A 24,183-nucleotide genomic window follows, 5' to 3' on the forward strand; every position below is an offset into this window, starting at 1 on the left:
TTCCAAATTTCCTGCATACAACCAAACCTAAAAGATTAATCATTAATTTTAAATATCCTTCCCATTCTGTAGAGATTCTATATATGTTTGAATGTGAAGTTAAATTATTACCACATAGATAAACAAACTTGACCATATAAAACTAATAGTCCATTTAACCAGCTGCTCCGTTGAAGAAAATTACCCAATAACTAGCTGCACGATTAATATCTGCTCTTGAGCAGCAAAGCAAACATTATGGAAATCTGAATTGCAAAAACAAATATTGTGTTGCATGAATTGCAAAACAAACATCATGAGTTAAAAATGAATTGCAAAACAAACATAATGAGTTAAACTGAATTGCAAACAAACATCATGAGTTAAACTGAATTGGAAACCAGACATCATGAGTTCAACTGAATTGGAAACCAGACATCATGAGTTAAACTGAATTGGAAACCAGACATCATGAGTTAAACTGAATTAGAAACCAGACATCATGAGTTAAACTGAATTGGAAACCAGACATCATGAGTTAAACTGAATTGGAAACCAGACATCATGAGTTAAACTGAATTGCAAAACAAACATCACAAGTTAAACTGAATTGGAAACCAGACATCATGAGTTAAAACTGAATTGCAAAACAAACATTATGAATTAAACTGAATTGGAAACCAGACACCATGAGTTAAAACCGAATTGCAAAACAAACATCATGAGTTAAACTGAATGACAAAACTAACATCATGAGTTAAACTGAATGACAAAACTAACTTCATGAGTTAAAACTGAATTGCAAAAAAAACATCATGAGTTAAACTGAATTCCAAAACAAACATCATGAGTTAAACTGAATTGGAAACCAGACATCATGTGTTAAATGAATTTCAAAACAAACTTCACATAAGAATAAAGGTTAATTGAGTAGGAACATTCTGTGCTTCACAACAAAACTATCAATACCAAGCATGGGTTAGTTGAAACCACCAAAGCTTTTATTTACAACAGAATTATAGCAGGAGTATTAAGCTTATCACTCGGGAAGTATTGAAGATCTCAATATGCGTAAAAATCAACTAAAAGTGACATCGAAGTAAAATATATCATTAGCTTTAAATTGTATTTACATAGAAGAAACTGATTAACCATATTTTTACATATATATATGAAAAGACACTTCTTAATATTAAAGTACTAAGCAAAACTTGAAAATATTTATACTTTCATACGATGCATTTTCCAATTACAGTCGTTGGAGGGACAAGAAGAGTTTAAGTAACAATAGGAACTTGTTAGTATATGGCAAAAGGGGGAAAAAAACGTTGAAAAAAAAACTGCAAAACATGCATGAAAACGCTGGATTTAACTATATACATTATCTGCGCGAGGAAAGTTTTCCACAAACTTTTTTACGCGGCTTCCACCGATATACGTGACGTGTTCTCCTGCTTCATAAACAGATAATTACTATCTTCCATTCTCCCATGGAACACATCTTTGGTTTCTCAAGATCTATTTGTATAATTTTCTATTAATGTTTGCACTTTAAATGCTCATGGAGGCTATCCTTATAAGATACGCATTATAAAACAAAAATCGAGCGGAGAATTTGCAATACAGTCTAGTGATGTAATGATATTCTTATACTTCAATGCTAACCAGTGAAAAGAATGAGACAATTAGCCCATAAGTCATATATTTCACGGCCAAATTGAAATTCAATCCTGGTGCCTAACCGAGTAGTCACGGGAATACGTAAAAAAAAGTAACCCTCTCAATTTTTTGTGAATTTAAGGTGTAAACATTTAGGAAAACGTATGACTGCCTTAACATCATGAATCTATCTATATGAAAGTTACAATGCATTTTATTATCGGTATAAAACTGAGAGCGTGCTAGAAATAGGAATGAATGGCGAGCGATTGTGACGCAGTTCCGGTAGGCCCTGCTGCTTCCTCCGGTGCCTTAGATGACCGCAGAGGTAGCAGCAGTAGGGGATTCAGCGTTATGAAGCTTCATCTGTGGTGGATAACTGGGGAGGGTGGGCTGTGGCACCCTAGCAGTACCAACCGAACTCGGTTGAGTCCCTTGTCAGACTAGGAGGAACGTAGAGAGGAGAGGTCCCCTTATTTGTTTCATTTGTTTGATGTCGGCTATCCCCCAAAATTGGGGGAAATGCCTTGGTATATGTATGTATAAAACTGGAAAACCATTTTGGATGTTTTACTACTAAACTGAGTGAGCATTGTAATCAAATTGTGAAGGCACAAAACTATAATGCACAGGAGTAACTTGATACTGTACTGAAAATATGTACAAGGTCCTAAGCAAGAAGCTATGAAAATGAGTAACTTCAGATTAAAAATACCTATAAGGTTCTAAAAAAAATAAATAAGAAACGGAGTAACTTCGGATTGAAAATACATGTAAGGTCTTGAAAATAAAAAAGCTAAGATAAAAACTTCAATTACTTAGCAAGCAACGATTAGTAAATATTAGTAATCATAATAATCACTGGACTATAAATGTGGTTCAGTACTGGAGCGGGGAAACTGGATGGATAGCGAGATGGAAAAAATATCGGAATGGGAGTAAATTAGAAGCCGGAGCCAGAAGGATCCTTTGAAGACATTTCCAGTTTGATTCGATCTCTGCTGTCACTGTTGACCAACTTCTCAAGTAGGTTCGTATGTTAGTCTACTGTATTTCAGAACCTAGACAGCTCCTTCTACTGTATTTCAGAATCTAGACAGCTCCTTCTACTGTATTTCAGAATCTACACGGCTCCTTTTACTGTATTTCAGAAACTAGACAGCTCCTTTTACAGTATTTCAGAATCTAGACAGCTCCTTTTACTGTATTTCAGAATCTAGGCAGCTCCTTCTACTGTATTTCAGAATCTAGACAGCTCCTTTTACTGTATTTCAGAATCTAGACAACTCTTTCTACTGTATTTCAGAATCTAGACAGCTCTTTTTACTGTATTTCAGAATACTGTATAGACATCTTCTTTCGGTTAGTGACAGCACTCTGCACGACAAGCTAAATAGTACCGCCTCTCTACGCTATCTCTCACCTCTTTTCAATAGCAATATCTTTGTTTAGTGAAGTAATAAAATTTAATGTAATTTTCAGTTGATCTTTGAGCATTTGTATTACTTCAATCAACTTTCAATATTCATTGAGTTGACTAAAATGTGATTACAAACATAAAAATGTCTCATTCATTAGAGGTTGCTTAATTTGCTATGAAATCAATTAACAAAACAAAGCACTTAAGAAATTTACATTGTATATGGATAAATGAATATTACTGGAAATATCCGAGTAAGATATCGATTAAATATTCGACAGCTTTAAAATTCCAAGGCAAAACTCACGATCAACGCGATGAAAGTACAAAGAGGCGATGAGAACTTCTGAAATATAAAATGCACAATTGATAAAAACTGAATTGAGTAATGAAGTAAAATCAGCGTCCCATATAAGATGATTAAGACAGCAGAAACTGCAAATGAACAGAAATAAATTAAATATAAGCCACAGTGACAGCAAATTCTGTTCCCACCAATAATCTTGAGATTACAGTTGCCAACAACTTCCCAATAAAGAGATGTTGGACCCAGTGACGTAAGTGTCTGAGTGAATTTCATCTGAACATTACACATTCAACATACTCATCCTGAAGGATTTACGTAAAAGTTTTACTTGACAGTAAGATATTAAATTATTTTCTTTGTCCCTTCAGATCTAGAGAGCAATTCTGCCTGAATTTCTATCTTAGTTTCCCATACAATTATAAACCAATTGTTAGTTATATATATTAGTTTAACCGGAACTGACACGAATGAAAACAGATCTCAAGCTATCTACACATTAAAACATCGACTGAAAAATACAGTTCGGATAATTCGTAACGGATGCCATAAAAGCAAAGACGTCAATCAGGACTTGTGCAGCTACGGACAGAAGTATATACAAAAAAAAAATAAACCTCCCATAAAATAAACGGATTCTGAAGTAATTCACTTAAGCCGTCCACAATTCAAACTGAAAAAAAGAAACTTCTAATCCACAATATCTCCATTTTACAAGTACGGTATCGCAACTGCAACTTGACCGCAAATGCCGAAAGGGAAAACAGTTTTAACTATGCTCATAGGAATATTGATAAACTCTCTCATTCATTAAATGATCAGTTATTCTCAATGAAATAACTACCATAATATATTCAAGAATATTCATTATTCCCCCAAAAGTATATACAGTATCTTCATATTTGGCCGACTGTTATAAAACTTATTCAAAATTGCAAATAAGAAATTCACAAATTATTATCAGCATGGCAAGTGGATAAATTGTGCGCAGTTAGTAGCAGGTGCAATGGATATACTTAGTCCTTAAAATACGCTGTAGCTCAAAACTGCAATATTTGCGACCTTTTTTCATCATAGAAGTACAATATGCCTTGTGTAACATTCTACACCATAGGATATACATTGACGGTTAACTGTGGTATTTCCTTAGCTCTCAACTTACAATACGTTCATTAAATTTCAGAATGCTTCTATTACGTTTCCTTCCTCTTTGGGCCTCTGAGGATCGTACGTTCGTGTAGCTATACAGTACTGTATACAAAATCTATTCTGTTTTTCAAAATATAATCTTAACATTCTTGTTATCTTCTTTGCTTTGTTACTTAAAGTACGAAACGTCGACATGAATAGGTTGAAATACGACATCACTGCTTGCCATAAAAAAAGTTTTCCGACATTGTTACGGTGTAGATCAATCGAGGGTTGATCTACAAACACCATCCCTCAGTTAAGAAAAAATAAGCCTTTGTTTCAACATCTATGAGGCTAATAATTATATAAAGGGATCTGGTTAAATTACTTCACAATACAAAAAAAGAGCATACAGTATAAATAGAACTAAAGAACTACCATATATATTTTCTTTAAATAAGTAAGAATAATACTCGTGTAACTGTTTACAACAATTTGAAGGCTAAAAAAATTAGAACCACTCCCATCAGCGTACAGAACAGTTTTCGAAAGTGTTAGTCTTTTCTTAAAATAATTTCAATTGGGCAATAAAGTATTTACAGAATAGTCCTTACTTGCATAATTGACTACTAAATATTTCAAATATATAAATAGTTTCTCCGATGTTCTTGACAGAAATCTGTTTATGCCAATAAAGCTCACATTGACAATGATATAAAGAAAAGTTTGGAGAGACAAAACTTGGGTAAAATATGTACTATACAGAAATGCAATACTGTAAGCTAAAAGCCTGGCGATGTTGTTAAGAGAAAGCAGAGCAATATTATAAATCACTTCAAGGACAAAACTTAGGCGCGAATACTTACAGATATATAAATATTAATAACCTTTCAATAAAAGCTCAAGTGAATGTGTTGAACTAAAACGACACGTTCCCTAGTCTTCATACGGTAGTTTCCTGAACGATTTTAGCTGGTTTACTCGGAGAAAGCGGAACGGCAGCTTCGTCGTCGTCGTCCAAACTCCGCAGGCTCCCCCGCAAACTCCCGTTGGCTATTGTTCCGTTGCCGGGTCTAGTGCGCGAACCCCTCCTCGGCAGCATGGCGGGAAAAATCGTCACGGTGAAATATATCATGAGGCACACCCAGGACGAGCTCATCTTTATCCAGACAGCCGACCAAGACCGGCCGAACGTCATGAGCTGGGCAAACTGTGGGGTATACCAGGCAGTCAAGCTCATCATCATGTACAGCGTTGCCAAACCTAACATGACGTGGAAGAGAGAATAGCTGTAAACCAAACCTTGGGCTTCGTTGCGGATTACTTTCTGTCCCCCGATGTCTTCGACGTTGTGCCTGTCGACTCGCTGTCTGGTCGGACAACTCGGAAACTCTATGGCCTGGCAGTTGTCCGAAGAGGACGTTCCAACGGCCGAATACATGACCGTAGTGAAAGTTATGACAAAACTTACGTACGGCATTATCCTGTCCGCGTCGGTCTCGTCTTCGTCGTCGGGCCCGCAGTAGTACTGCTGCTCCGTCGTGAGGATTCTAGAGTCGGTGTGAAATCCCGGCCCGATCCAGATGTTGCGGGTGTCCGGCTTCTGGAATTTGCGTGGCGCGCTTCCGATGGCAGTCCAGGTGAGGTATATCACGTACGTCGAGACGAGCGACGAGTGAAGGAGACGTAGGCGAATATCTTTCGGACCTGAAAACAGTATAGAGGTTTAATGCAAGGAATCTAATGAAGACATTAATTACAGTACATAATCTTATAATAATTTAATTTTTCCTTAACGTAAAGCATCACAGAATATTCATTTTTTTAAGCCTTCACTATGAGAGGGTCAACTCAACCAACTGTTCAGCATAGAGTCAAATTATAATAAGTGTAAAAATATCGTTTGCATTTAGGCATAAAATAAACTTCATTAACTTGAAGTCAAAGGAAAATAGTTTACTTAAAATGATTCAATTACTCCTTTTTGAATAAATGAAACTGATAGTCCTGAGTGTAGATTAACAATAAAACTAATAAGATATTCTCATGATCATCCTTTTTATTCTGAAATACATTGATATCACTGCAATGTATAATGATAAGGTCACCAGGCTTTGATCTTGAAACTGAACCAAAGGGAGACATTAACCCGTTTACCCCCAGGCTATTTGGAACTTTCCAACCCTTAACCCCCAGGGTTTTTTTTTTCCTTTTTTCAGCACATTTTGTTATATATATTTTTTGAATTGCTCTAACAGCCTTAATTTTTGTCATAGAGAGTTCAGGTTGGTCTCATTCTTTTGGAAAATGCCTGAAGTTTCTCATAAAGTTATCAAAAATATGCAAAAAAAAAAAAATGTAAATAGCAGTTTTTTGCAAGGACGTACCAGTACGTCCTTTGGGGGTACAAGGGTTAAGAGAAGTTGTACAGCTAAATAGAAAAAGAACAAAGCTATGGATTATTATACTGTATTTTTATAGCAATTATTTCTTCATATACCCTGACAATTAGAAATTATTAATAGCTAAGTTACAACCCTACATGAAAAAGCAGGATGATATAAGCCCATGGGCTCCAACAGGGGAAAATAGCCCAGTGAGGAAAAGAAATAAGGAAACAGATAAATGGTGTGCCTGAGTGTACCCTCAAGCAATAGAACTGTAACCCAAGACACAAAGACCGTGACACAGAGGCTATGGCACTACCGAAGACTAGAGAACAATGGTTTGATTTTGGAGTGTCCTTCTCCTAGAAGAGCTTCTTACCATAGCTAAAGAGTCTTTTCTTCCCTTACCAAGTGGTAAATAGCCACTGAACATTCAGTGCAGTAGTTAACCCCTGGAGTGAATAAGATTTTTTCAGTTATCTAAGTGTTATCAGGTGAATAAAGAAAGAGGAGAATGTATAATGAATAGGCCAGACTATTTGGTGTATTTGTAAGCAAAGGAAAAATTAGCCGTAACCAGAGAGATCCCATGTAGTAATATCTGGTCATTCAAAGGACCCAATAACTCTTTAGCGGTAGTATCTCAATGGGTGGCCAGTGCCCTGGCTAACTTATTACCGAGCAGCTTTGAAAGGTTTCAACAAACCTAAATTCACAGAAAACTGCTAATTTCTGTGGTGGCATATTTCTAGTAATCTTCAGGGGCAAATTCATTTTGTGTAGATCTGACATGAATGAATTTGTTTTAAAAAGTGAGAAAGCAGCAAATCCTACACCTGATAGATTTGAAGCCAGCAGTATGAATTACAAATGTGAAATCTTGCTTCGTGTACGTTGTAGCTAGTACTGCTTATGATGTTTGATAATGTATGTTACCATTTTTGGATCCAGATAACCTTTGAAAATCAACAAACCGCAGGGATGTGTAAATTCTAAACACTCGGTAACATACAGTGCGTGTTACAAAGTGACGTGTGCTTTTCGCGAGCCTGGAGGGTAAACACGGAAATAATGTCTGGACGCAATCAATCAAAGCCAAACAGAAAACTCAACCTCACCTGGCTTTACGACCGAGAGAACGGAGACCATGACGCAGGCCACGGCATTGATGATGATGAACCACCTGTTCCGATCGCATCCCTCGTCGGCAGCAAAATAATAATAGAGGAGAATGACGGCGCACGCACAAGCGCTGTACGCGATTATCGACGCTGTCAGTGCCACAACTGCGGGGGGGAAAAGGGACATTTGTTTTCCTTATGGATAATGAGCTGTCAATGATTTAAACAGTTACATATGAGTCTTTCAGTCGAGAAACATGCCAAGTGCCATTTTTAAAAAGTGTCAGAAATCACAATTGAAAATTGCCAATTTTCAATCGCGAATTACTCGGTAAATATAATAGCTAGGAGTTTCATATTTGTTATAAATATAAAATTTGCTACTATTTATAACAAATATGAAACTCCTAGCTATTATATTTACCGAGTAATTCGCGATTGAAAATTGGAAAATTTTAATAGCGATTTCTGACACTTTTTAAAAATGGCACTTGGCATGTTTCTCGACTGAAAGATTCATATATAAATTTCATAAATAAAAGATAGAATATTTTCTATTTTTTTGAAGTTGAGACTTTAGATTTGAGGACTAACAACAAGTGGGATTTTATTAATCTTGGTTTAGTTCAAAACAAAATTTTCAACAACAATAAACAAAACTAAGGTTCACCTATAAAGATGTGATATAATACTTTCAATTCTCATTTCACTAAGGTCATTACATATCCTATGAATTATCAAGCATTTGGTTTTATTCATTTAGATAAAATAGCTCTCTAAAAACAGCCATGAATTTTCTAAGGGACATTGGGTTGTAACAATCATAAAAAAAAGCTCATTGCATTATTCAAACAATGCCAGACCTGCAAATACTAGAGCTATTCATTAACTTACGAAATACGTACAGTAAATCTCAAAAGTATGAAAATATGACTTAACCCTTTTACCCCCGGGCTATTTGGAACTTTCCAACCCTTAACCCCAACAGTTTTTTTTTCCAAGCACATTTTGCAATATATATTTTTTAAATTGCTCTAACAGCCTTAATTTTCATCATAGAGAGGTCAGGTTGGTCTCATTCTTTTGGAAAATGCCTGAAGTTTCTCAAAAAGTTATCAAAAATATACAAAAAAAATGTAAATAGCAGTTTTTTGCAAGGACATACCAGTACGTCCATGGGGGTAAAGGGATGAGTTTTGTGAAACGTACCAGTACGTCCATTGGGGGTAAAAGGGTTAAGGACTTTCAAAGAAAAGAATGTAAGTGGTATAAGGGCAATTTACAGGAAAATGTGTGCGGAATTAATAAAAAATATTTTACACTTTTCTTAAGTGCATTCTATCAAGCAAAAAGAGATGTAGGAATTCACGAAATATATTTAGGATAGCTCACGAGTGCTATAAAAATAAAAACAGACAGTAAACAATGGAGACTAAGTTGTGTTGGGAGCTATGAGCTGGATGTTAGTTACTCATGCTTGACTTGAGAACTTTTCAACTTAACCCTTTTACCCCCAGGCTATTTGGAAGTTTCCATCCCTTAACCCCCACTGGTTATTTTTTATTTAAGCACATTTTACAGTATATATTTTTCAAATTGCTCAAATAGCCTTAATTTTCGTCATAGAGAGGTCATATTGGTCTCATTCTCTTGGAAAATGCCTGAAATTTCAAAAAAAAAAAAAAAAAAAAAAAAAAAAAAAAAAAAAAAAAAAAAAAAAAAAAAAAAAAAAAAATTGTAAATAGCATTTTTTTGCAAGGACGTATCGGTACATTCATGAGGGTAAAGGGATATGTTTTGTGAAACGTACCAGTACGTCCTTTGGGGGTGAAAGGGTTAAGAACAGACTCTTGTAACACATCTCGATCACATTAGGGGACTATGCTATCTGTATATGTGACTCTCAAATCTATAAAATCAAAGGTTAGAAATGAATGTTAAATTTGTTTTAATTCATATTCTAAAACAATGAATTTATAATAATTACTACTGGAACTATTGGAAATACGTCCCCAAAACTTACAACTGAGACGGCAAAATATCACCATATTAACCCTTTTACCCCCAAAGGACGTACTGGTACATATCACAAAACTCATCCCTTTACCCCCATGGACGTACTGGTACGTCCTTGCAAAAAACTGCTATTTATATTTGTTTTTGCATATTTTTGATAACTTTATGAGAAACTTCAGGCATTTTCCAAAATAATGAGACCAACCTGACCTCTCTATGATGAAAATTAAGGCTGTTAGAGCAATTTAAAAAATTTATATTGCAAAATGTGCTTGAAAAAAAAAAAAAAACCCAGAGGGTTAAGGGTTGGAAAGTTCCAAATAGCCTGGGGGTAAAAGGGTTAACTGCAGTACAGGACTACCAAGGCTAATACCTGTATATATAAAGTAACATTGAATTTTGGGGTACTATATTCCCAAGACTCTCTGCATACACTTCTTTAATACGGGTCAGAAAAACCTGCTCTTAAATAATGTTTGAAACCCGACACTAAAGAAGTTGAAGAATTCGGTGATAAAAGGATGAAAAGTGTTGGAAAGAAATATGGACTACTTTGAGTAATGCTTGTAAATGCATAAGCAATTGAACAACGAATTGAAGAATGGTACAAACAGAGCCTCGAAACTTACATCCGTACCAGAAGCACCGCGAACCACCATTTTCCACGCGGGCAGCGATCTTGTCGGTCCACGAATGGTAAAGAAATACCAGAAGCATAAGTTGGATGACAATGAACAGCGCTGCCCCAGCCATCGCTGTATACATCCAAACTGGATTTGGAAAGAAGTTATGATTACAGTTTGAAAACTTATAAATTAAATGATAAAACTCGTTTTTATGATAATTGCAATAAATGGGAAATACAGTAATTTCTTATTTTACCAAAAATATCTAAAGTATCAACAACCTTTAATTAATAAAGAATAAAAGGAAATTCCGTATTAAAATATTTACAACAACGAAAGAGACTCCGTAAACTAAAAATAAATGAGGGGTACATAGTATTATCTATAAAATAAATACTGTATGAATCTACCTCTACGTAACCAGGTTTCTTACTATCCATCTGACAACAAAAAATGTTCGCTACCTTTTCAAAAAGATGATCTACTAACATAAAACATAGCAGGAATACTTATAATAAAAAAAAATTTTTACAACAACGAAAGAGGCTCTCGGTAAACTAAAAAAAAATAAGGGGTACATTGTATTATCTATAAAATAAATACTGATAAATCTACCTCTACGAAAACAGGTTTCTTACTATCCATCTGACAACAAAAAAAAAGTTTGCTATCTTTTCAAAAAGATGATCTACCATTAAACATAGCAGGAATACTTTTAATGAAAATATTAGAGTTATTCTTCAGATAACAATAGGTCATGGAGTAGGAAGGGACCTTCAATACAACTAGCTAACTACTGAAAACTTTATAAAGTATCGCACTTGTAAAAGTACTTTGAGTAAATTCAGAATTCCTTGTGTATAAAGTTACACCGTTTATATACGATACATGCAAGAGTTCTCTCATTTACGGGATATCTAACAAACTAAAAATAAGCATAACAATAAATATCAAACTAACCATATTTTGAAAACTAACAACTTACATTCATACCTTTTTGTTTGTGACTGAAACATTAAGTTAACAATGTTAGTTACATTATTAAAAGATGTCTACAAAATATTATTCTTAAAAACTAAATTTTGAATAATTCAAATGTAGTTTTTTAACCCTTTTACCCCCAGGTTATTTGGAAATTTCCAACCCTTAACCCCTAGGGGGTTATTTTTTTCCAAGCACATTTTGCAGTATATTTTTTTTAAATTGCTCTAACAGCCTTAATTTTTGTCATAGAGAGGTCAAATTGGTCTCATTCTCTTGGAAAATGCCTGAATTTTCTCAAAAAATTATCAAAAATATGAAAAAATAATTTTTATAGCATTTTTTTGCAAGGACGTACCGGTACGTCCATGGGGGTAAAGGGATGGCTTTTGTGAAACGTACCAGTACATCCTTTGGGGGTAAAAGGGTTAATGTCCCAAGGATTTAGATATGATGTCCTATCTATATATCCTACAGCTGAATGTTTCTTATCCAGTATAAGTAAAAATATGACAGATTTTGAATACAGTAATTTGTATTTTTCCTAATTATACAAACCTGGCGCTCTTTATGTAGCAGTATTATTTTGTCGATAGCTGAAACCAACCATTAAAGCTTTCGCGAGATGTTGTAGAAATAGTTGATTGGAGAATGGTAATAGCATTCGTGGGAGAATAGTCGAATTGACTGGTTAGTTTTTCTTTTTGTCCAATTTTTTGGTGTTCGTTTATGTAAATTCTTAACTTTCCCCTTTTTGCATTCGAATTGAATTAATTAATTTAATGTTAAATGTATTCCTCATAAGGAAACAGTTTTGTTTTCCGGTCTTTATTTTTCAACGTTGTTTGAGAGTTTCGGACAAAGCAAAAGAAAACGGAGTTGATGACAAGTTTTGGTCCGACAAGGAGTTCAGAGTCTGCGGAACCGGCCGGACAAAGAGAACGAGTGTTCTTAGTGAATTTAAGAACATTAAATTCGAAAACTAAGAAGAAATTGTTCTTGGAGATAGTGCAGGCAAGTTGAAACATAAAGACTTGCCTTTAATTGATTTGAGTCAGATAATTCTAGCAGTGTAACTACGCTCCGCTAGTTCGCAGCGACGGGTAGCAGGGGTAGACCAACCACCTCATTCGCACCAGCACTTGTAAATAACCGTAACTTTGCAATTATTATTAGTTATTATTATTAACCCTTTTACCCCCAAAGGACGTACTGGTACGTTTCACAAAAGCCATCCCTTTACTGTACCCCCATGGACGTACCGGTATGTCCTTGCAAAAAACTGCTATTAACATTTTTTTTTTCATATTTTTGATAATTTTTTGAGAAAATTCAGGCATTTTCCAAGAGAATGAGACCAACCTAACCTCTCTATGACAAAAATTAAGGCTGTTAGAGCAATTTCAAAAAAATAATACTGCAAAATGTGCAAGGGAAAAAATAACCCCCTCGGGGTTCAGGGTTGGAAATTTCCGAATAGCCTGGGGGTAAAAGGGTTAATTGCTAAGCTACAATCCTAGCTGGAAAAGCAAAATGCTAAAAGCCCAGGGGCTCCTACAGGGAAAATAGCCGAGTGAGGAAAGGAAAAAAAGAAAAATATACTTTAAGAACAGTAACATTAAAATAAATATCTCCTATATATACTATAAAAACTTCAACAAAACAAAAGGAAGAGAAATTAGATAGAATAGTGTTCCTGAGTGTACCCTCCAGCAAGAGAAATCTAACCCAAGGCAGTGGCAGACTGATACAGAGGCTATGGCACTAACCAAGACTAAAGAACAATGGTTTGATTTTGGAGTGTCCTCCTAGAAGAGCTGCTTCTCTTCTACTCCCTTACCAAGAGGAAAGTAGCCACTGAACAATTACAGTGCAGTAGTCCCTTGTGGGAAGAAGAATTGTTTGGTAATCTCAGTGTTGTCAGGTGTATGAGGACAGAGGAGAATATGTAAAGAATAGGTTAGACTATTCGGTGTGTGAGTAGGCAAAGGGAAAATGAACCGTAACCAAAGAGAAGGATTCAATGTAGTACTATCTGGCCAGTCAAAGGACCCCGTAACTCTCTAGCGGTAGTATCTCAACGGGTGGTTGGTACCCTCGCCAACCTACTTCTGGGGGGAAGGAGATGGCGGGGCCAGTATGTGTAAAGGGCTTCAAGTTTGTTAGGTTGGCCAGGGCACCAGCCACCCGTTGAGATACTACCGCTAAAGAGTTATGGGGTCTTTTGACTGGCCAGACAGTACTACATTGGATCCTCCTCTCTGGTTACGGTTCATTTTCCCTTTGCCTACATACACACTGAATAGTCTGGCATATTCTTTACATATTCTCCTCTATCCTTATACACCTGACAACACAGATTACCAAACAATTCTTCATCACCCAAGGGGTTAATGCACTGTAATTGTTCAGTGCCACTTTCCTCTTGGTAAGGGTAGAAGAGACTCTTTAGCTATGGTAAGCAGCTCTTCTAGGAGAAGGACACTCCAAAATCAAACCACTGTTCTCTAGTCTTGGGTAGTGCCATAGCCTCTGTACCATGGCCTTTCACTGTCTTGGGTTAGAGTTCTCTTGCTTGAGGGTGCACTCGAGCACACTCTCCTATCTTATTTCTCTTCCTCTTGTTTTGTTAAAGTTTTTATAGTTTATATAGGAGATATTTATTGTTGTTACTCTTCTTAGAATATTTTATTTTCCTTTTTTCCTTTCCGCACTGAGCTATTTTCCCTGTTGGAGCCCCTGGGCTTATAGCATACTGCTTTTCCAACTAGGGTTGTAGCTTAGTAAGTAATAATAATAATAATAATACCCCCAGGCTATTTGGAAATTTCCAGCCCTTAACCCCCAGGGGGTTATTTTTTTCCCAGCACATTTTGCAGTATATATTTTTTAAATTGCTCTAACAGCCTTAATTTTTGTCATAGAGAGGTCAGGTTGGTCTCATTCTCTTAGAAAATGTCTGAATTTTCTCAAAAATTTATCAAAAGTATGAAAAAAAAAATTTTTATAGCCTTTTTTTTGCAAGGACGTACCAGTACGTCCATGGGGGTAAAGGGATGGCTTTTGTGAAACGTACCAGTACGTCCTTTGGGGGTAAAAGGGTTAAGTTAGGATAAATATAAATGATTTAAAATTTGCCATTTGTTCTGGCACTATATACAAACCTTACTCTCTTTACCGAAATCCTAAAACCAACTGGCTGGAGACTGCTTCGGGGAGAGACACTGTGCTACGCACGAGCTGTGTATAGGGCACCCTATCACCTCGTGATTCTTACAGGATGAAGGCCAGGGCAATTTGTAATCACATAGGATGAATGCACAGGCAAGGTGTAATCTATCTGTGTTTGCCTGTCTATCTGACCACGCAGTAAGGTAAAGCTCAAGAGCTCTAAACAATGCTTCTAGAACGTGCGAGTCTCGATGGTCTTTTGTTTCTTCCTTGAATTCCAAATTTTTTTTTTTTTCATAAATTCTTATTAACAAAAATATACATCAATAACTACAGTAGTCTGCATTCATTTTGTAAATAAAATACAGTTCTGTATTCAATTGTTACTTTCCTATATTTGTACGGAGGGTTTCTGACCTGAATATCTGAAATAATATACAGTAACATCCAAATATGGTTTAAAGGCTGTCACGAATAACAGAGGCAAGGGACATTGACAATGCCATAGAGACTGACCATATATTCATTTGATCAGCTCCCTAGACCCCTCTCCAAGAGCTAGGACCAGTGAGGACCAGGCAATGGCTGCTGATGACTCAGCAGGCAGATCTATACAGGCTCCACAGAACCCCCTATCCCTAGCTCGTAAGGATGGTGAAAACGTAGACAATATAAGGAACTATCAAGTTTGGTTGGGTCTCGGACGCCAGTCCAGCAAATCGCCAGGCAGGGTGGTTTCCAATAAGCGTAATAGGCTACCACAACAAAAGGTTTTTCTTTTCTAAGCAAAAATAATTATTTTATATATCATCCATTGTGTAATTTGGTTTTTAGGTGGAATCTAATATATATTTTCACACACACACTTGGCCCACATCGTTTTCACCGCGGCTCAAGACATATGAGACAGGCGGCTTCTCCGATGTTGGTTGCATCGGGCTGCCGGGTTCTTGTTATGTCAAGGCATTCTGTCGTTTCCTCCACCCTTCTTCTGATAGGAGCCTGATGGCTAACGACAGAACCCAATACTCGGACACGAGTGGGCGCAGAAGATGAATATATATTTTCTCTTTAGGTGATAACTGCATTCCATCATAGGATTTATTGGTCATGAAAGACTATGATAATGGAGGAATCATTGTTTGAATTTTCTATCATCTTGAGTTGTAAGATCAAGAAGACGAACAACTCATTATTATCATTACTTGCTAAGCTACAACCCTAGTTGGAACAACTTTTATTATTATTATTATTATTATTATTACTTGCTAAGCTACAAGCCTAGTTGGAACAACTTTTATTATTATTATTATTATTATTATTATTATTATTATTACTTGCTAAGCTACAACCCTAGTTGGAACAACTCTTATTATTATTATTATTATTATTATTATTATTATTATTATTATTATTATTATTATTATTATTATTACTTGCTTAGCTACAACCCTAGTTGGAACAACTCTTATTATTATTATTATTATTATTATTATTATTATTATTATTATTACTTGCTAAGCTACAACCCTAGTTGGAACAACTCTTATTATTATTATTATTATTATTATTATTATTATTATTATTATTACTTGCTTAGCTACAACCCTAGTTGGAACAACTCTTATTATTATTATTATTACTACTTGCTAAGCTACAACCCTAGTTGGAAAAGCAGGATGCTATAAGTCCAGGGGCCCCAACAGGGAAAACAGTCTAGTGAGGAAAGGAAACGAGGAAAAATAAAATATTTTATGAACAGTAAGAACATTAAAATAAATACTTCCTATATAAACTATAAAAACTTTAACAAAATAAGAAGAGAAACTAGATAAAATCATGCGCCCAAGTGTATCTTCAAGCAAAAGACCATGGTACAGAGGCTATGGCACTACCCAAGACCAGAGAACAATGGTTTTATTTTGGAGTGTCCTCCTAGGAGAGACAAAATAGAACAGACGAGAAGTGAAGAGAGAGAGCAGTGTGGTTGTGGTTAAAACCTTAGATAGTCTCATGAGACATGAAGCTTTAGGTTCGCTTCAATAGTTGATGAACAAGTTTCGATTTTCAAGTTTAAATTAAGAAATTAAGATAAAATTATCATGCAACTGAAATACAATGACTGTAAAGTATAAAGTCAACAGGACAGAGTTCATATATAAGGCAAAATTATCTCAAACATTTAGATACAGTATCTGCATTACGTACGCTTCTAAATATAAAAATTATTTAAAGATAACAGAGATGTTTATAAACGTTAGAAAAGATAGAAAAAGTGTCTGATGAGGAATAAAAATCACCCCTTTATACATTAAATAAAAGGTGTAGAGTAATGCAAAAGAAAAAGAATAATTTTACATTAATAAATGAAAAACGCAAAATAATAGAATAAAAAAGAATAAGTTCAATATCACATCTAGCAAGTCAAAAATGAAATTCCTACTATAGTACTATATGTACTTTCCAACAAGCTCTGAAAAAGATAGTCGGAGAACCTCTTACTGAGTAAACATAGCCACACCTGTGGTCCCTTCAACAGGTGTACATTTACAGACTTAACTATGTATATTTGACCAAAATTAGTTGGTGAAAGGACAGGTGCATCTTAATCCCCCATAAAAAAGGGTTATTATAAAGTTTACCTGGCTACATCGATAAAGAGGACGAAATCTTTCAAATTAATGGAAGTCTCCTCCCTCTATATCTGCTCTTCCCTGTGAGCGAAAAGTACTACTTTCGTAGTGCCTACTTTCGATAACCTGTTTGGGAGCGTCAACAAAGCGGCCGAGAGAAAAACCAACAAGGTTATTAAATGAACGTGTGTCGCTACCTAGAAATCCCAAACAAATATAATACTCAACTTGGGAGCAGGGATCTCCAAACCCCAGACATCTTCAAAAACACAAAATAACACAGAGCTACGAAAAACACGTCCGAAAGTTCACGGGTGCTAAAAAGGAATGATGGGAGAAGGATAGGTAGTGGTGGTGGGGGGGCAGTAGCTGTAGAGAACGACACCTCGTAGTAACGGGGGATGTTGAGGAAGGAGAGGACTAATTGGTAAGGGACCTCTGGTAGTGGTTTCACACGCCCCAGTTTTTATACTAACACTCTATAAGGGTGAGTGAGCTGGGTATATTTCTGGCATTCCATGCATCTCTTTTTCTCTGGTATATTTAGCAGTATTTATACCTTAGAAATGGTGCTTTAAGGAGCATTTCACGGAGCGACACAGGTTGAGCCCAGAAATAGATTTTTCCTTCGGAAAAATCCCTTGTAAATTCTCATAAAGGAAATACAAATAAAATGATGAATTACATCCTTGATAAACATCTTGTCTTGAACTACTGTTTAATGTAAGTAAAGAGCTTTTCAGAATGTTATCAGATCTGATTGTTCAGAATAAGAGGATAGAACGCTCTTCGTTCTTTACATTACAGTATATCTATACGTAGCTGATGTAAAGTTGAAAATTTAGGAGTTTTCCATATTAAGTATTCAAATATCTGCACAATATCTGACAGAATTAAGAGTCCTTCAAATCAAACCAATCGCAAACATAAATCCTAAATGAAATTCCAATAACCAATGAGGGACAAAAGTGAAAAATGAATCTGGCTACAGAAACTCTGTAAAAATATGAACTCTAGATTCCATGAAGGGTTTAAATAGTCTTCCTTCAAAGACTTAGTCTGGAATTTATACAGAATATGTGAATGTTCTTCAAAGATACAATATCATTCGACAAATAACTATCTACAAGTCAAAGAGGAGGGCAAAGTGCAGACCGACATAGTAATGTAGCAATACTACGATCACATACCTCTCTATCAAGCAACACAAATTTACGTTATAATTATCAGACTTTAATCACAAGACTAGGTAGCAGCAACAAATTTAGGGGGCTATGACTTGAGCCTAAGAGGGGGATCTGGCCTTGTGCCATCGACATCCACCCATCCATCCATCCAAATAATTATTGTAGAGAATTGCAAGAAATGGGGTCACGGTATAATATACTTTCAATACTAGAGGGGCACTCGGCAGAGTGCAGACCTCTGCCGCGGCAGCTTATTTCTCGACCTTTGACCTTAACATGCATTAATTGGCATGGTCTTTCATACACTCAAATATAAACCGAGTTTGAAGTCTCTGTGACAATGATGTCCAAACTTATGCTGATAACGTGAATTGGACATTTTGTTTGAACGTGAGCTTGACCTTCCATAATTAAATCATTTCCAGCTTTTCACATAAAACAGTTAATCCCTGCAAGTTTCATTAGTCTACGATTAAAATTTTGGCCATGAAGCTGTTCACAAATAAACAAACACAAACGAGCCAAAAAATTACCTCCTTCGCACTCTGTTGGCGGAGGTAATAACTAACAGGAGGAAGGGACATTTTGCTAACCCAGAAGGGCTAAAAATGCAAAACTTGCCAAATATACTAATACTGTTGTAATCATAAGACGTACTTAAGATACATCTGAAAAAAAGGCCTCCCATGGCCTAATTTTAGCAGATGTAGATACTCAATAAAAAAGGATATAATCTTACCCCCCAAAAAAGCCACTCATACCTAGCCAGAATACAGTATACTGTGCAGTACTGTATGGCAATATAAGCAGTTTTTAATCAAAATATGCTAAGTTAATTCTAGTCAGACCTTCTCCATCATTAGGCTCAATAGTAAACAGTATTCTAGAAGCTTTCTTCCAGCTGTGACCAAGTTGTGGAATGATCTTCCTTATTGGGTAGTTAAATCTGTAGAACTTTAAAAGTCCAAACTAATACCGAATGTTAAGTCTTTTTAAAGTTTATATATGAAATATCAGTTTTGATGTTGTTATTGGTTTGAAGATATTTTAATTGATCATTATCTCTCATATCGTTTATTTATTTCCTTATTTTCTTCCTCACAGGACTACTTTTCCCTGTTCGAGCCCTTGGGCTTATAGCATCTTGCTTTTCCAACTAGGGTTATAGCTTAGCTAGTAGTAATAATAATAATGATTTATACTATCATTATTGTTGTTATTACTATCGCATATGAAAATTAGCACACGTAGTGTGCAATAAAAAAAGAAAATATCAACCTCACTTTGGGATCGAACACATATCTTCAAATGAAAGTCAAGGGAGTTACAAGCCAAAAGAACCCCTAAACTAAAATAATCTCTATTGCCAATTATTTCACATTTGAATTTCTATATTCTAGACATAAATTTTCTTATGACTGTAAGAAGTAAATCGTTAGATTTTAGTGACAAAAAATATATAAAGGTTCCGATAGTTTGTTCCCACTTAGGAATTTTCGGAGGCAAACTCAAAAACTGAAAACTTTAAGAACTTGCTGAAGAAGCATAGTACCTATTATTGTCATAATATTTATTACTTGCTAAGCTACAACCCTAGTTGGAAAAGCATGACACTATAAGCCCAGGGGCCCCAACATGGAAAATAGCCCAGAGAGGAAAGGAAACAAGTAAAAATTAAATATTTTAAGAACAGTAACAAAATTAAAATAAATACTTCCAATATGAACTATAAAAACTTTAACAAAAAAAAAAAAAGAGGAAGAAAATTTAGATAGAACAGTATGCCCGAGTGTACCCTCAAGCAAGAGAACTCTCACCCAAGAGAGTGGAAGACCATGGTACAGAGGCTATGGCACTACACAAGACTTAAAGAACAATGGTTTGATTTCGGAGTGTCCTTTTCCTAGAAAAATTGTTTGGTAATCTCAGTGTTGTCAGGTGTATGAGGACAGAGGAGAATCTGTAAAGAATAGTCCAGACTATTCGGTGTATGTGTAGGCAAGGAGAAAGTGAACTGTAACCAGAGAGAAGAATCCAGTGTAGTACTGTCTGGCCAGTCAAAGGACCGTATAACTCTTTAGTGGTGGTATTTCAACGGGTGGCTGGTGCCCTGGCCAACCTACTACCTACTAAGGCATGTATCAGCTAAACAAATTCTTACATTCTTTGAAACAAATTGACAAATTCCCTTTATAGTGTAGTTTTCTGTACTTAATATTTTTGGTTTGTGATATTCCCTGTGTTTACTCACAATTCATTTATGTCACAAACATCACGCAATATAATACTGCGTACCAATATATGCAATGTAATTATTCAAACCAGTATTTTTGTCACAATTGAGTTGGCAACTTGAGCCAAAGCACTAACCCCGATGCTACAGAATAATTATTGTTACTACAGTCCATTTTTTTTAGCGAGGCATATTTGCACCGACTCGCAGCGGTGCCCTTTTAGCTCGGAAAAGTTTCCGGATCGCTGATTGGTTGGGCAAGATAATTCTAACCAATCGGCGATCAGGAAACTTTTCCGCGCTAAAAGGGCACCGCTGCGAGTCGGTGCAAATCTGCCTCGCTAAAAGAAATGGACTATAATTGAGCTACAACCCTATTTGGAAAAGCAGGATGCTATAAGCACAGGGGCTCTAACAGGGAAAATAGCCCAGTGAGGAAAGGAAATAGAGAAATAAACATAGAATAATGTGCCTGAGTGTACCCTCAAGCAAGAGAACTCTAACCCAAGACAGTAGAAGACCATATTATAGAGGCTATGTCACTAACCAAGACTAGAGAACAATGGTTTGATATTGGAGCGTCCTCCTCCTGGAAGAGCTGCTTACTATAGCTAAAGAATCTATTCTATTCTTACTATGTGGAAAGTAGCCACTGAACAATTACAGTGCAGTATTTAACCTGAGTGAATAATTGTTTGGCAATCTCAGTGTTGTCAAGTGCATGAGGAAAGAGGAGAATGTGTAAGGAATAGGCCAGAACTATTCAATGAATGTGTAGGCAAAGAAAGAATGAGGCGTAAACAGAGAGAGCGCCAATATAGTACTATATAACCAGTCAATGAACCCAATAACTCTCTCGTAGTAATATCTCAACGGGTGGCTGGTGTCTTGGAGCAAAAAACCCAACAATATATTATAAAAATATAGAGAAAAAAAGTAGGTCGAGAGTAAAGAAAAAAAAATCTATAACCGATAAAAGTCATTTGAATTATTATTATTACTAGCTAAGCTAAAACCCTAGTTGGAAAAGCAGAATGCTATAGGCCCAAAGGCTTTAACAGGGAAAAATAGCCCATTGAGGAAATGAAATAAGGAAATAAACTACAATACAAGTAATGAACAATTAAAATATTCTAAGAAGAGTAACAACATTAAAACAAAACTTTCAAAAAAGGCCTTGCCCAGTTTTCATTTCAAATAAAAACAAATATCAATGAGAGGGACACTTAAGAAGAATAAAGTTGATATAAAAAATTAGATTAAGATGATAAACATGAATCTGAAACATAATCATACTTGTAATGAACCAATCTTGTGGATCTGGGATGAAAAAGGCACCAATGCAGAACGTTAAAAGCAACAGGAACTTGTAGAACCACATTCCGTTATGCAGACCGGCTCGGCAGTCGCGACTACTCGAGACACCTGTTGGAGGAAGGACGAGATGGAATAAGAACTGTAGAAAGGGGAACTGCACTTATCATATAATCATGTAATTCAAAAAACATATAATCACATTTCCAGAATACAAAGACTGAGAAGGACAAGATGGAATAAGAACTGTAGAAAGGGGAACTGCAATTATCATACAATTACAAGTCCACAAACATATATTCACACTTCCAGAATCCAAAGACTGGTGCAAATAATTCATGGTCACAATTGACGGATTCTCTGGGGGCTGACGTAATAAATTTGTTTGCGTATAAGAAAATTGATGTTAAGTTAAAGATGGATATCTGTTCAGGAGCACAAATGGAAAAGTAAAAGGAGGAAAGGAATATACACAAGGGCTAAAGGAACACTATGATATGTAGATGTTAAGGTATTTAAATGTTGCCTTCTGAAAGTGTAAGACTAAGTAATGAAGGGCTTACAATTATGGTAGTAAATATGCATCATAGACACAAACAACATACAAGAATTATACACTATATGTATATACAGTACAAGCAATAGGAGCAAATATTAAAAATCTTATCTCATGACGTGGGTTGTTTAAGTGTAGAATACAGTAGCTTTCGTCTTCTTGAACTGATTGACCAACGGAGAAGAAACAATACTACTGTATACAGCCATTGCTTTGTATGTTAAAATCTAGGTAATTAATTTACTAGTATTCCTATGTATTGAATAAGAAACCTATCCAATTATTGTCCTAATAATGTTTACCAATTTTAATTTTCCATACAATTGTAATATCATTAACACTAAAATGTCAGGTTAAATACAACACAGCAAGAGTTGAATTACTACATTTTAAAAAACAAAGGAGTGGTTTGTAGGTGACAGATGTCTTCCTATAATGTAATCACTTTGGTTGGTTTGATTTCTTTAATCAAAAATACAAACTCTGCCTGAATTTTCATTCAGTTTGAGTCGCTGTCTACTAAAATTCACCACACATATCTGGTATCCTCACTCCTCGCAAGGTTTCTTTTTTGGGATATAACTTTTCTGACATATTCCAGCTAACACCTCCCTTGTTTTATTTGTAAACAATACTATCCTGTGCCTGGGAAACCAAATTATGGGTGGATAGATGGAGTGAAAGAAGCTCTGGGTGATAGGAGGATAGATGTGAGAGAGGCAAGAGAGCGTGCTAGAAATAGGAATGAATGGCAAGCAATTGTCACGCAGCTCCGGTAGGCCCTGCTGCTTCCTTCGGTACCTTGGATGACCGCGGAGGTAGCAGCAGTAGGGGATTCAGCGTTATGAAACTTCATCTGTGGTGGATAACGGGGGCGGGTGGGCTGTGGCACCCTAGCAGTACCAGCCAAATTCGGTTGAGTCCCTTGTGAGGCTAGGAGGAACGTAGAGAGTAGAGGTCCCCTTTTTTGTTTCATTTGTTTGATGTCGGCTACCCCCCAAAATTGGGGGAAGTGCCTTGGTATATGTATGTATGTATGTTACTGTCCTAAAGCCGAGCAGCTACTTATGAAGATTACACCTTCTGCTCCTCACGAAAAGAATATGTACAAGACCCTTGGTCTCTTAGAAAGCTTGTCTGTTGTAATCAATGCAGGAACGTTTGAAGTAAAATTTCTTCAGATTGTTCTGTGGCTTTATATTTCCACCCATTATGACCAAAACTTGACAAAGGCATCACCGAAGTCCAACTATTTAAGGATGTGGTGTCATGAGCTGTTACGGAGTGATTGGCCGGACTTGAAGTGCTTCATAGAATGAATGAAATGACAACAGAGTGAAACCTCTTCTTGGAAGAGACCTGCTGCTCTCCAAACCCCAATCACAGCCAGTCTATGTTCTTTCAGAGGACATGATATGATATTTTAACACACATTCAGTCAACAGAAACCATGTGAGAAATGTCT

At 36.0% G+C, this 24,183-nt stretch overlaps 1 protein-coding gene across 1 annotated transcript; it reads right to left on the reverse strand.

The window, feature by feature from the left end:
• Positions 1-4,638: 4,638 nt before the first annotated feature.
• Positions 4,639-22,268, reverse strand: LOC137626663 (serine incorporator 3-like). Its single transcript, XM_068357679.1, has 4 exons — positions 22,145-22,268; positions 10,647-10,787; positions 7,999-8,166; positions 4,639-6,200 (listed from the first exon to the last, which is right to left on the reverse strand). The coding sequence occupies exons 1-4, from the start codon at positions 22,227-22,229 to the stop codon at positions 5,437-5,439; spliced, it is 1,158 nt and encodes a 385-aa protein (XP_068213780.1). The 5' UTR covers positions 22,230-22,268; the 3' UTR covers positions 4,639-5,436.
• Positions 22,269-24,183: the final 1,915 nt, after the last annotated feature.

Source organism: Palaemon carinicauda, chromosome 34 (assembly GCF_036898095.1).
Source record: "Palaemon carinicauda isolate YSFRI2023 chromosome 34, ASM3689809v2, whole genome shotgun sequence".
NCBI lineage: Eukaryota > Metazoa > Arthropoda > Malacostraca > Decapoda > Palaemonidae > Palaemon > Palaemon carinicauda.

Bases quoted from the DNA above. Each gene is read 5' to 3' on its own strand.
- LOC137626663 (XM_068357679.1), bottom strand. From the start codon at position 22,229: ATGTGGTTCTACAAGTTCCTGTTGCTTTTAACGTTCTGCATTGGTGCC. The intron at 10,788-22,144 runs GTATGATTATGT...TTCCAAATCCAG, and splicing joins ACAAGATTGGTTCATTACAA to TTTGGATGTATACAGCGATG. The intron at 6,201-7,998 runs GTGAGGTTGAGT...TACTGTTTTCAG, and splicing joins TCTCTCGGTCGTAAAGCCAG to GTCCGAAAGATATTCGCCTA.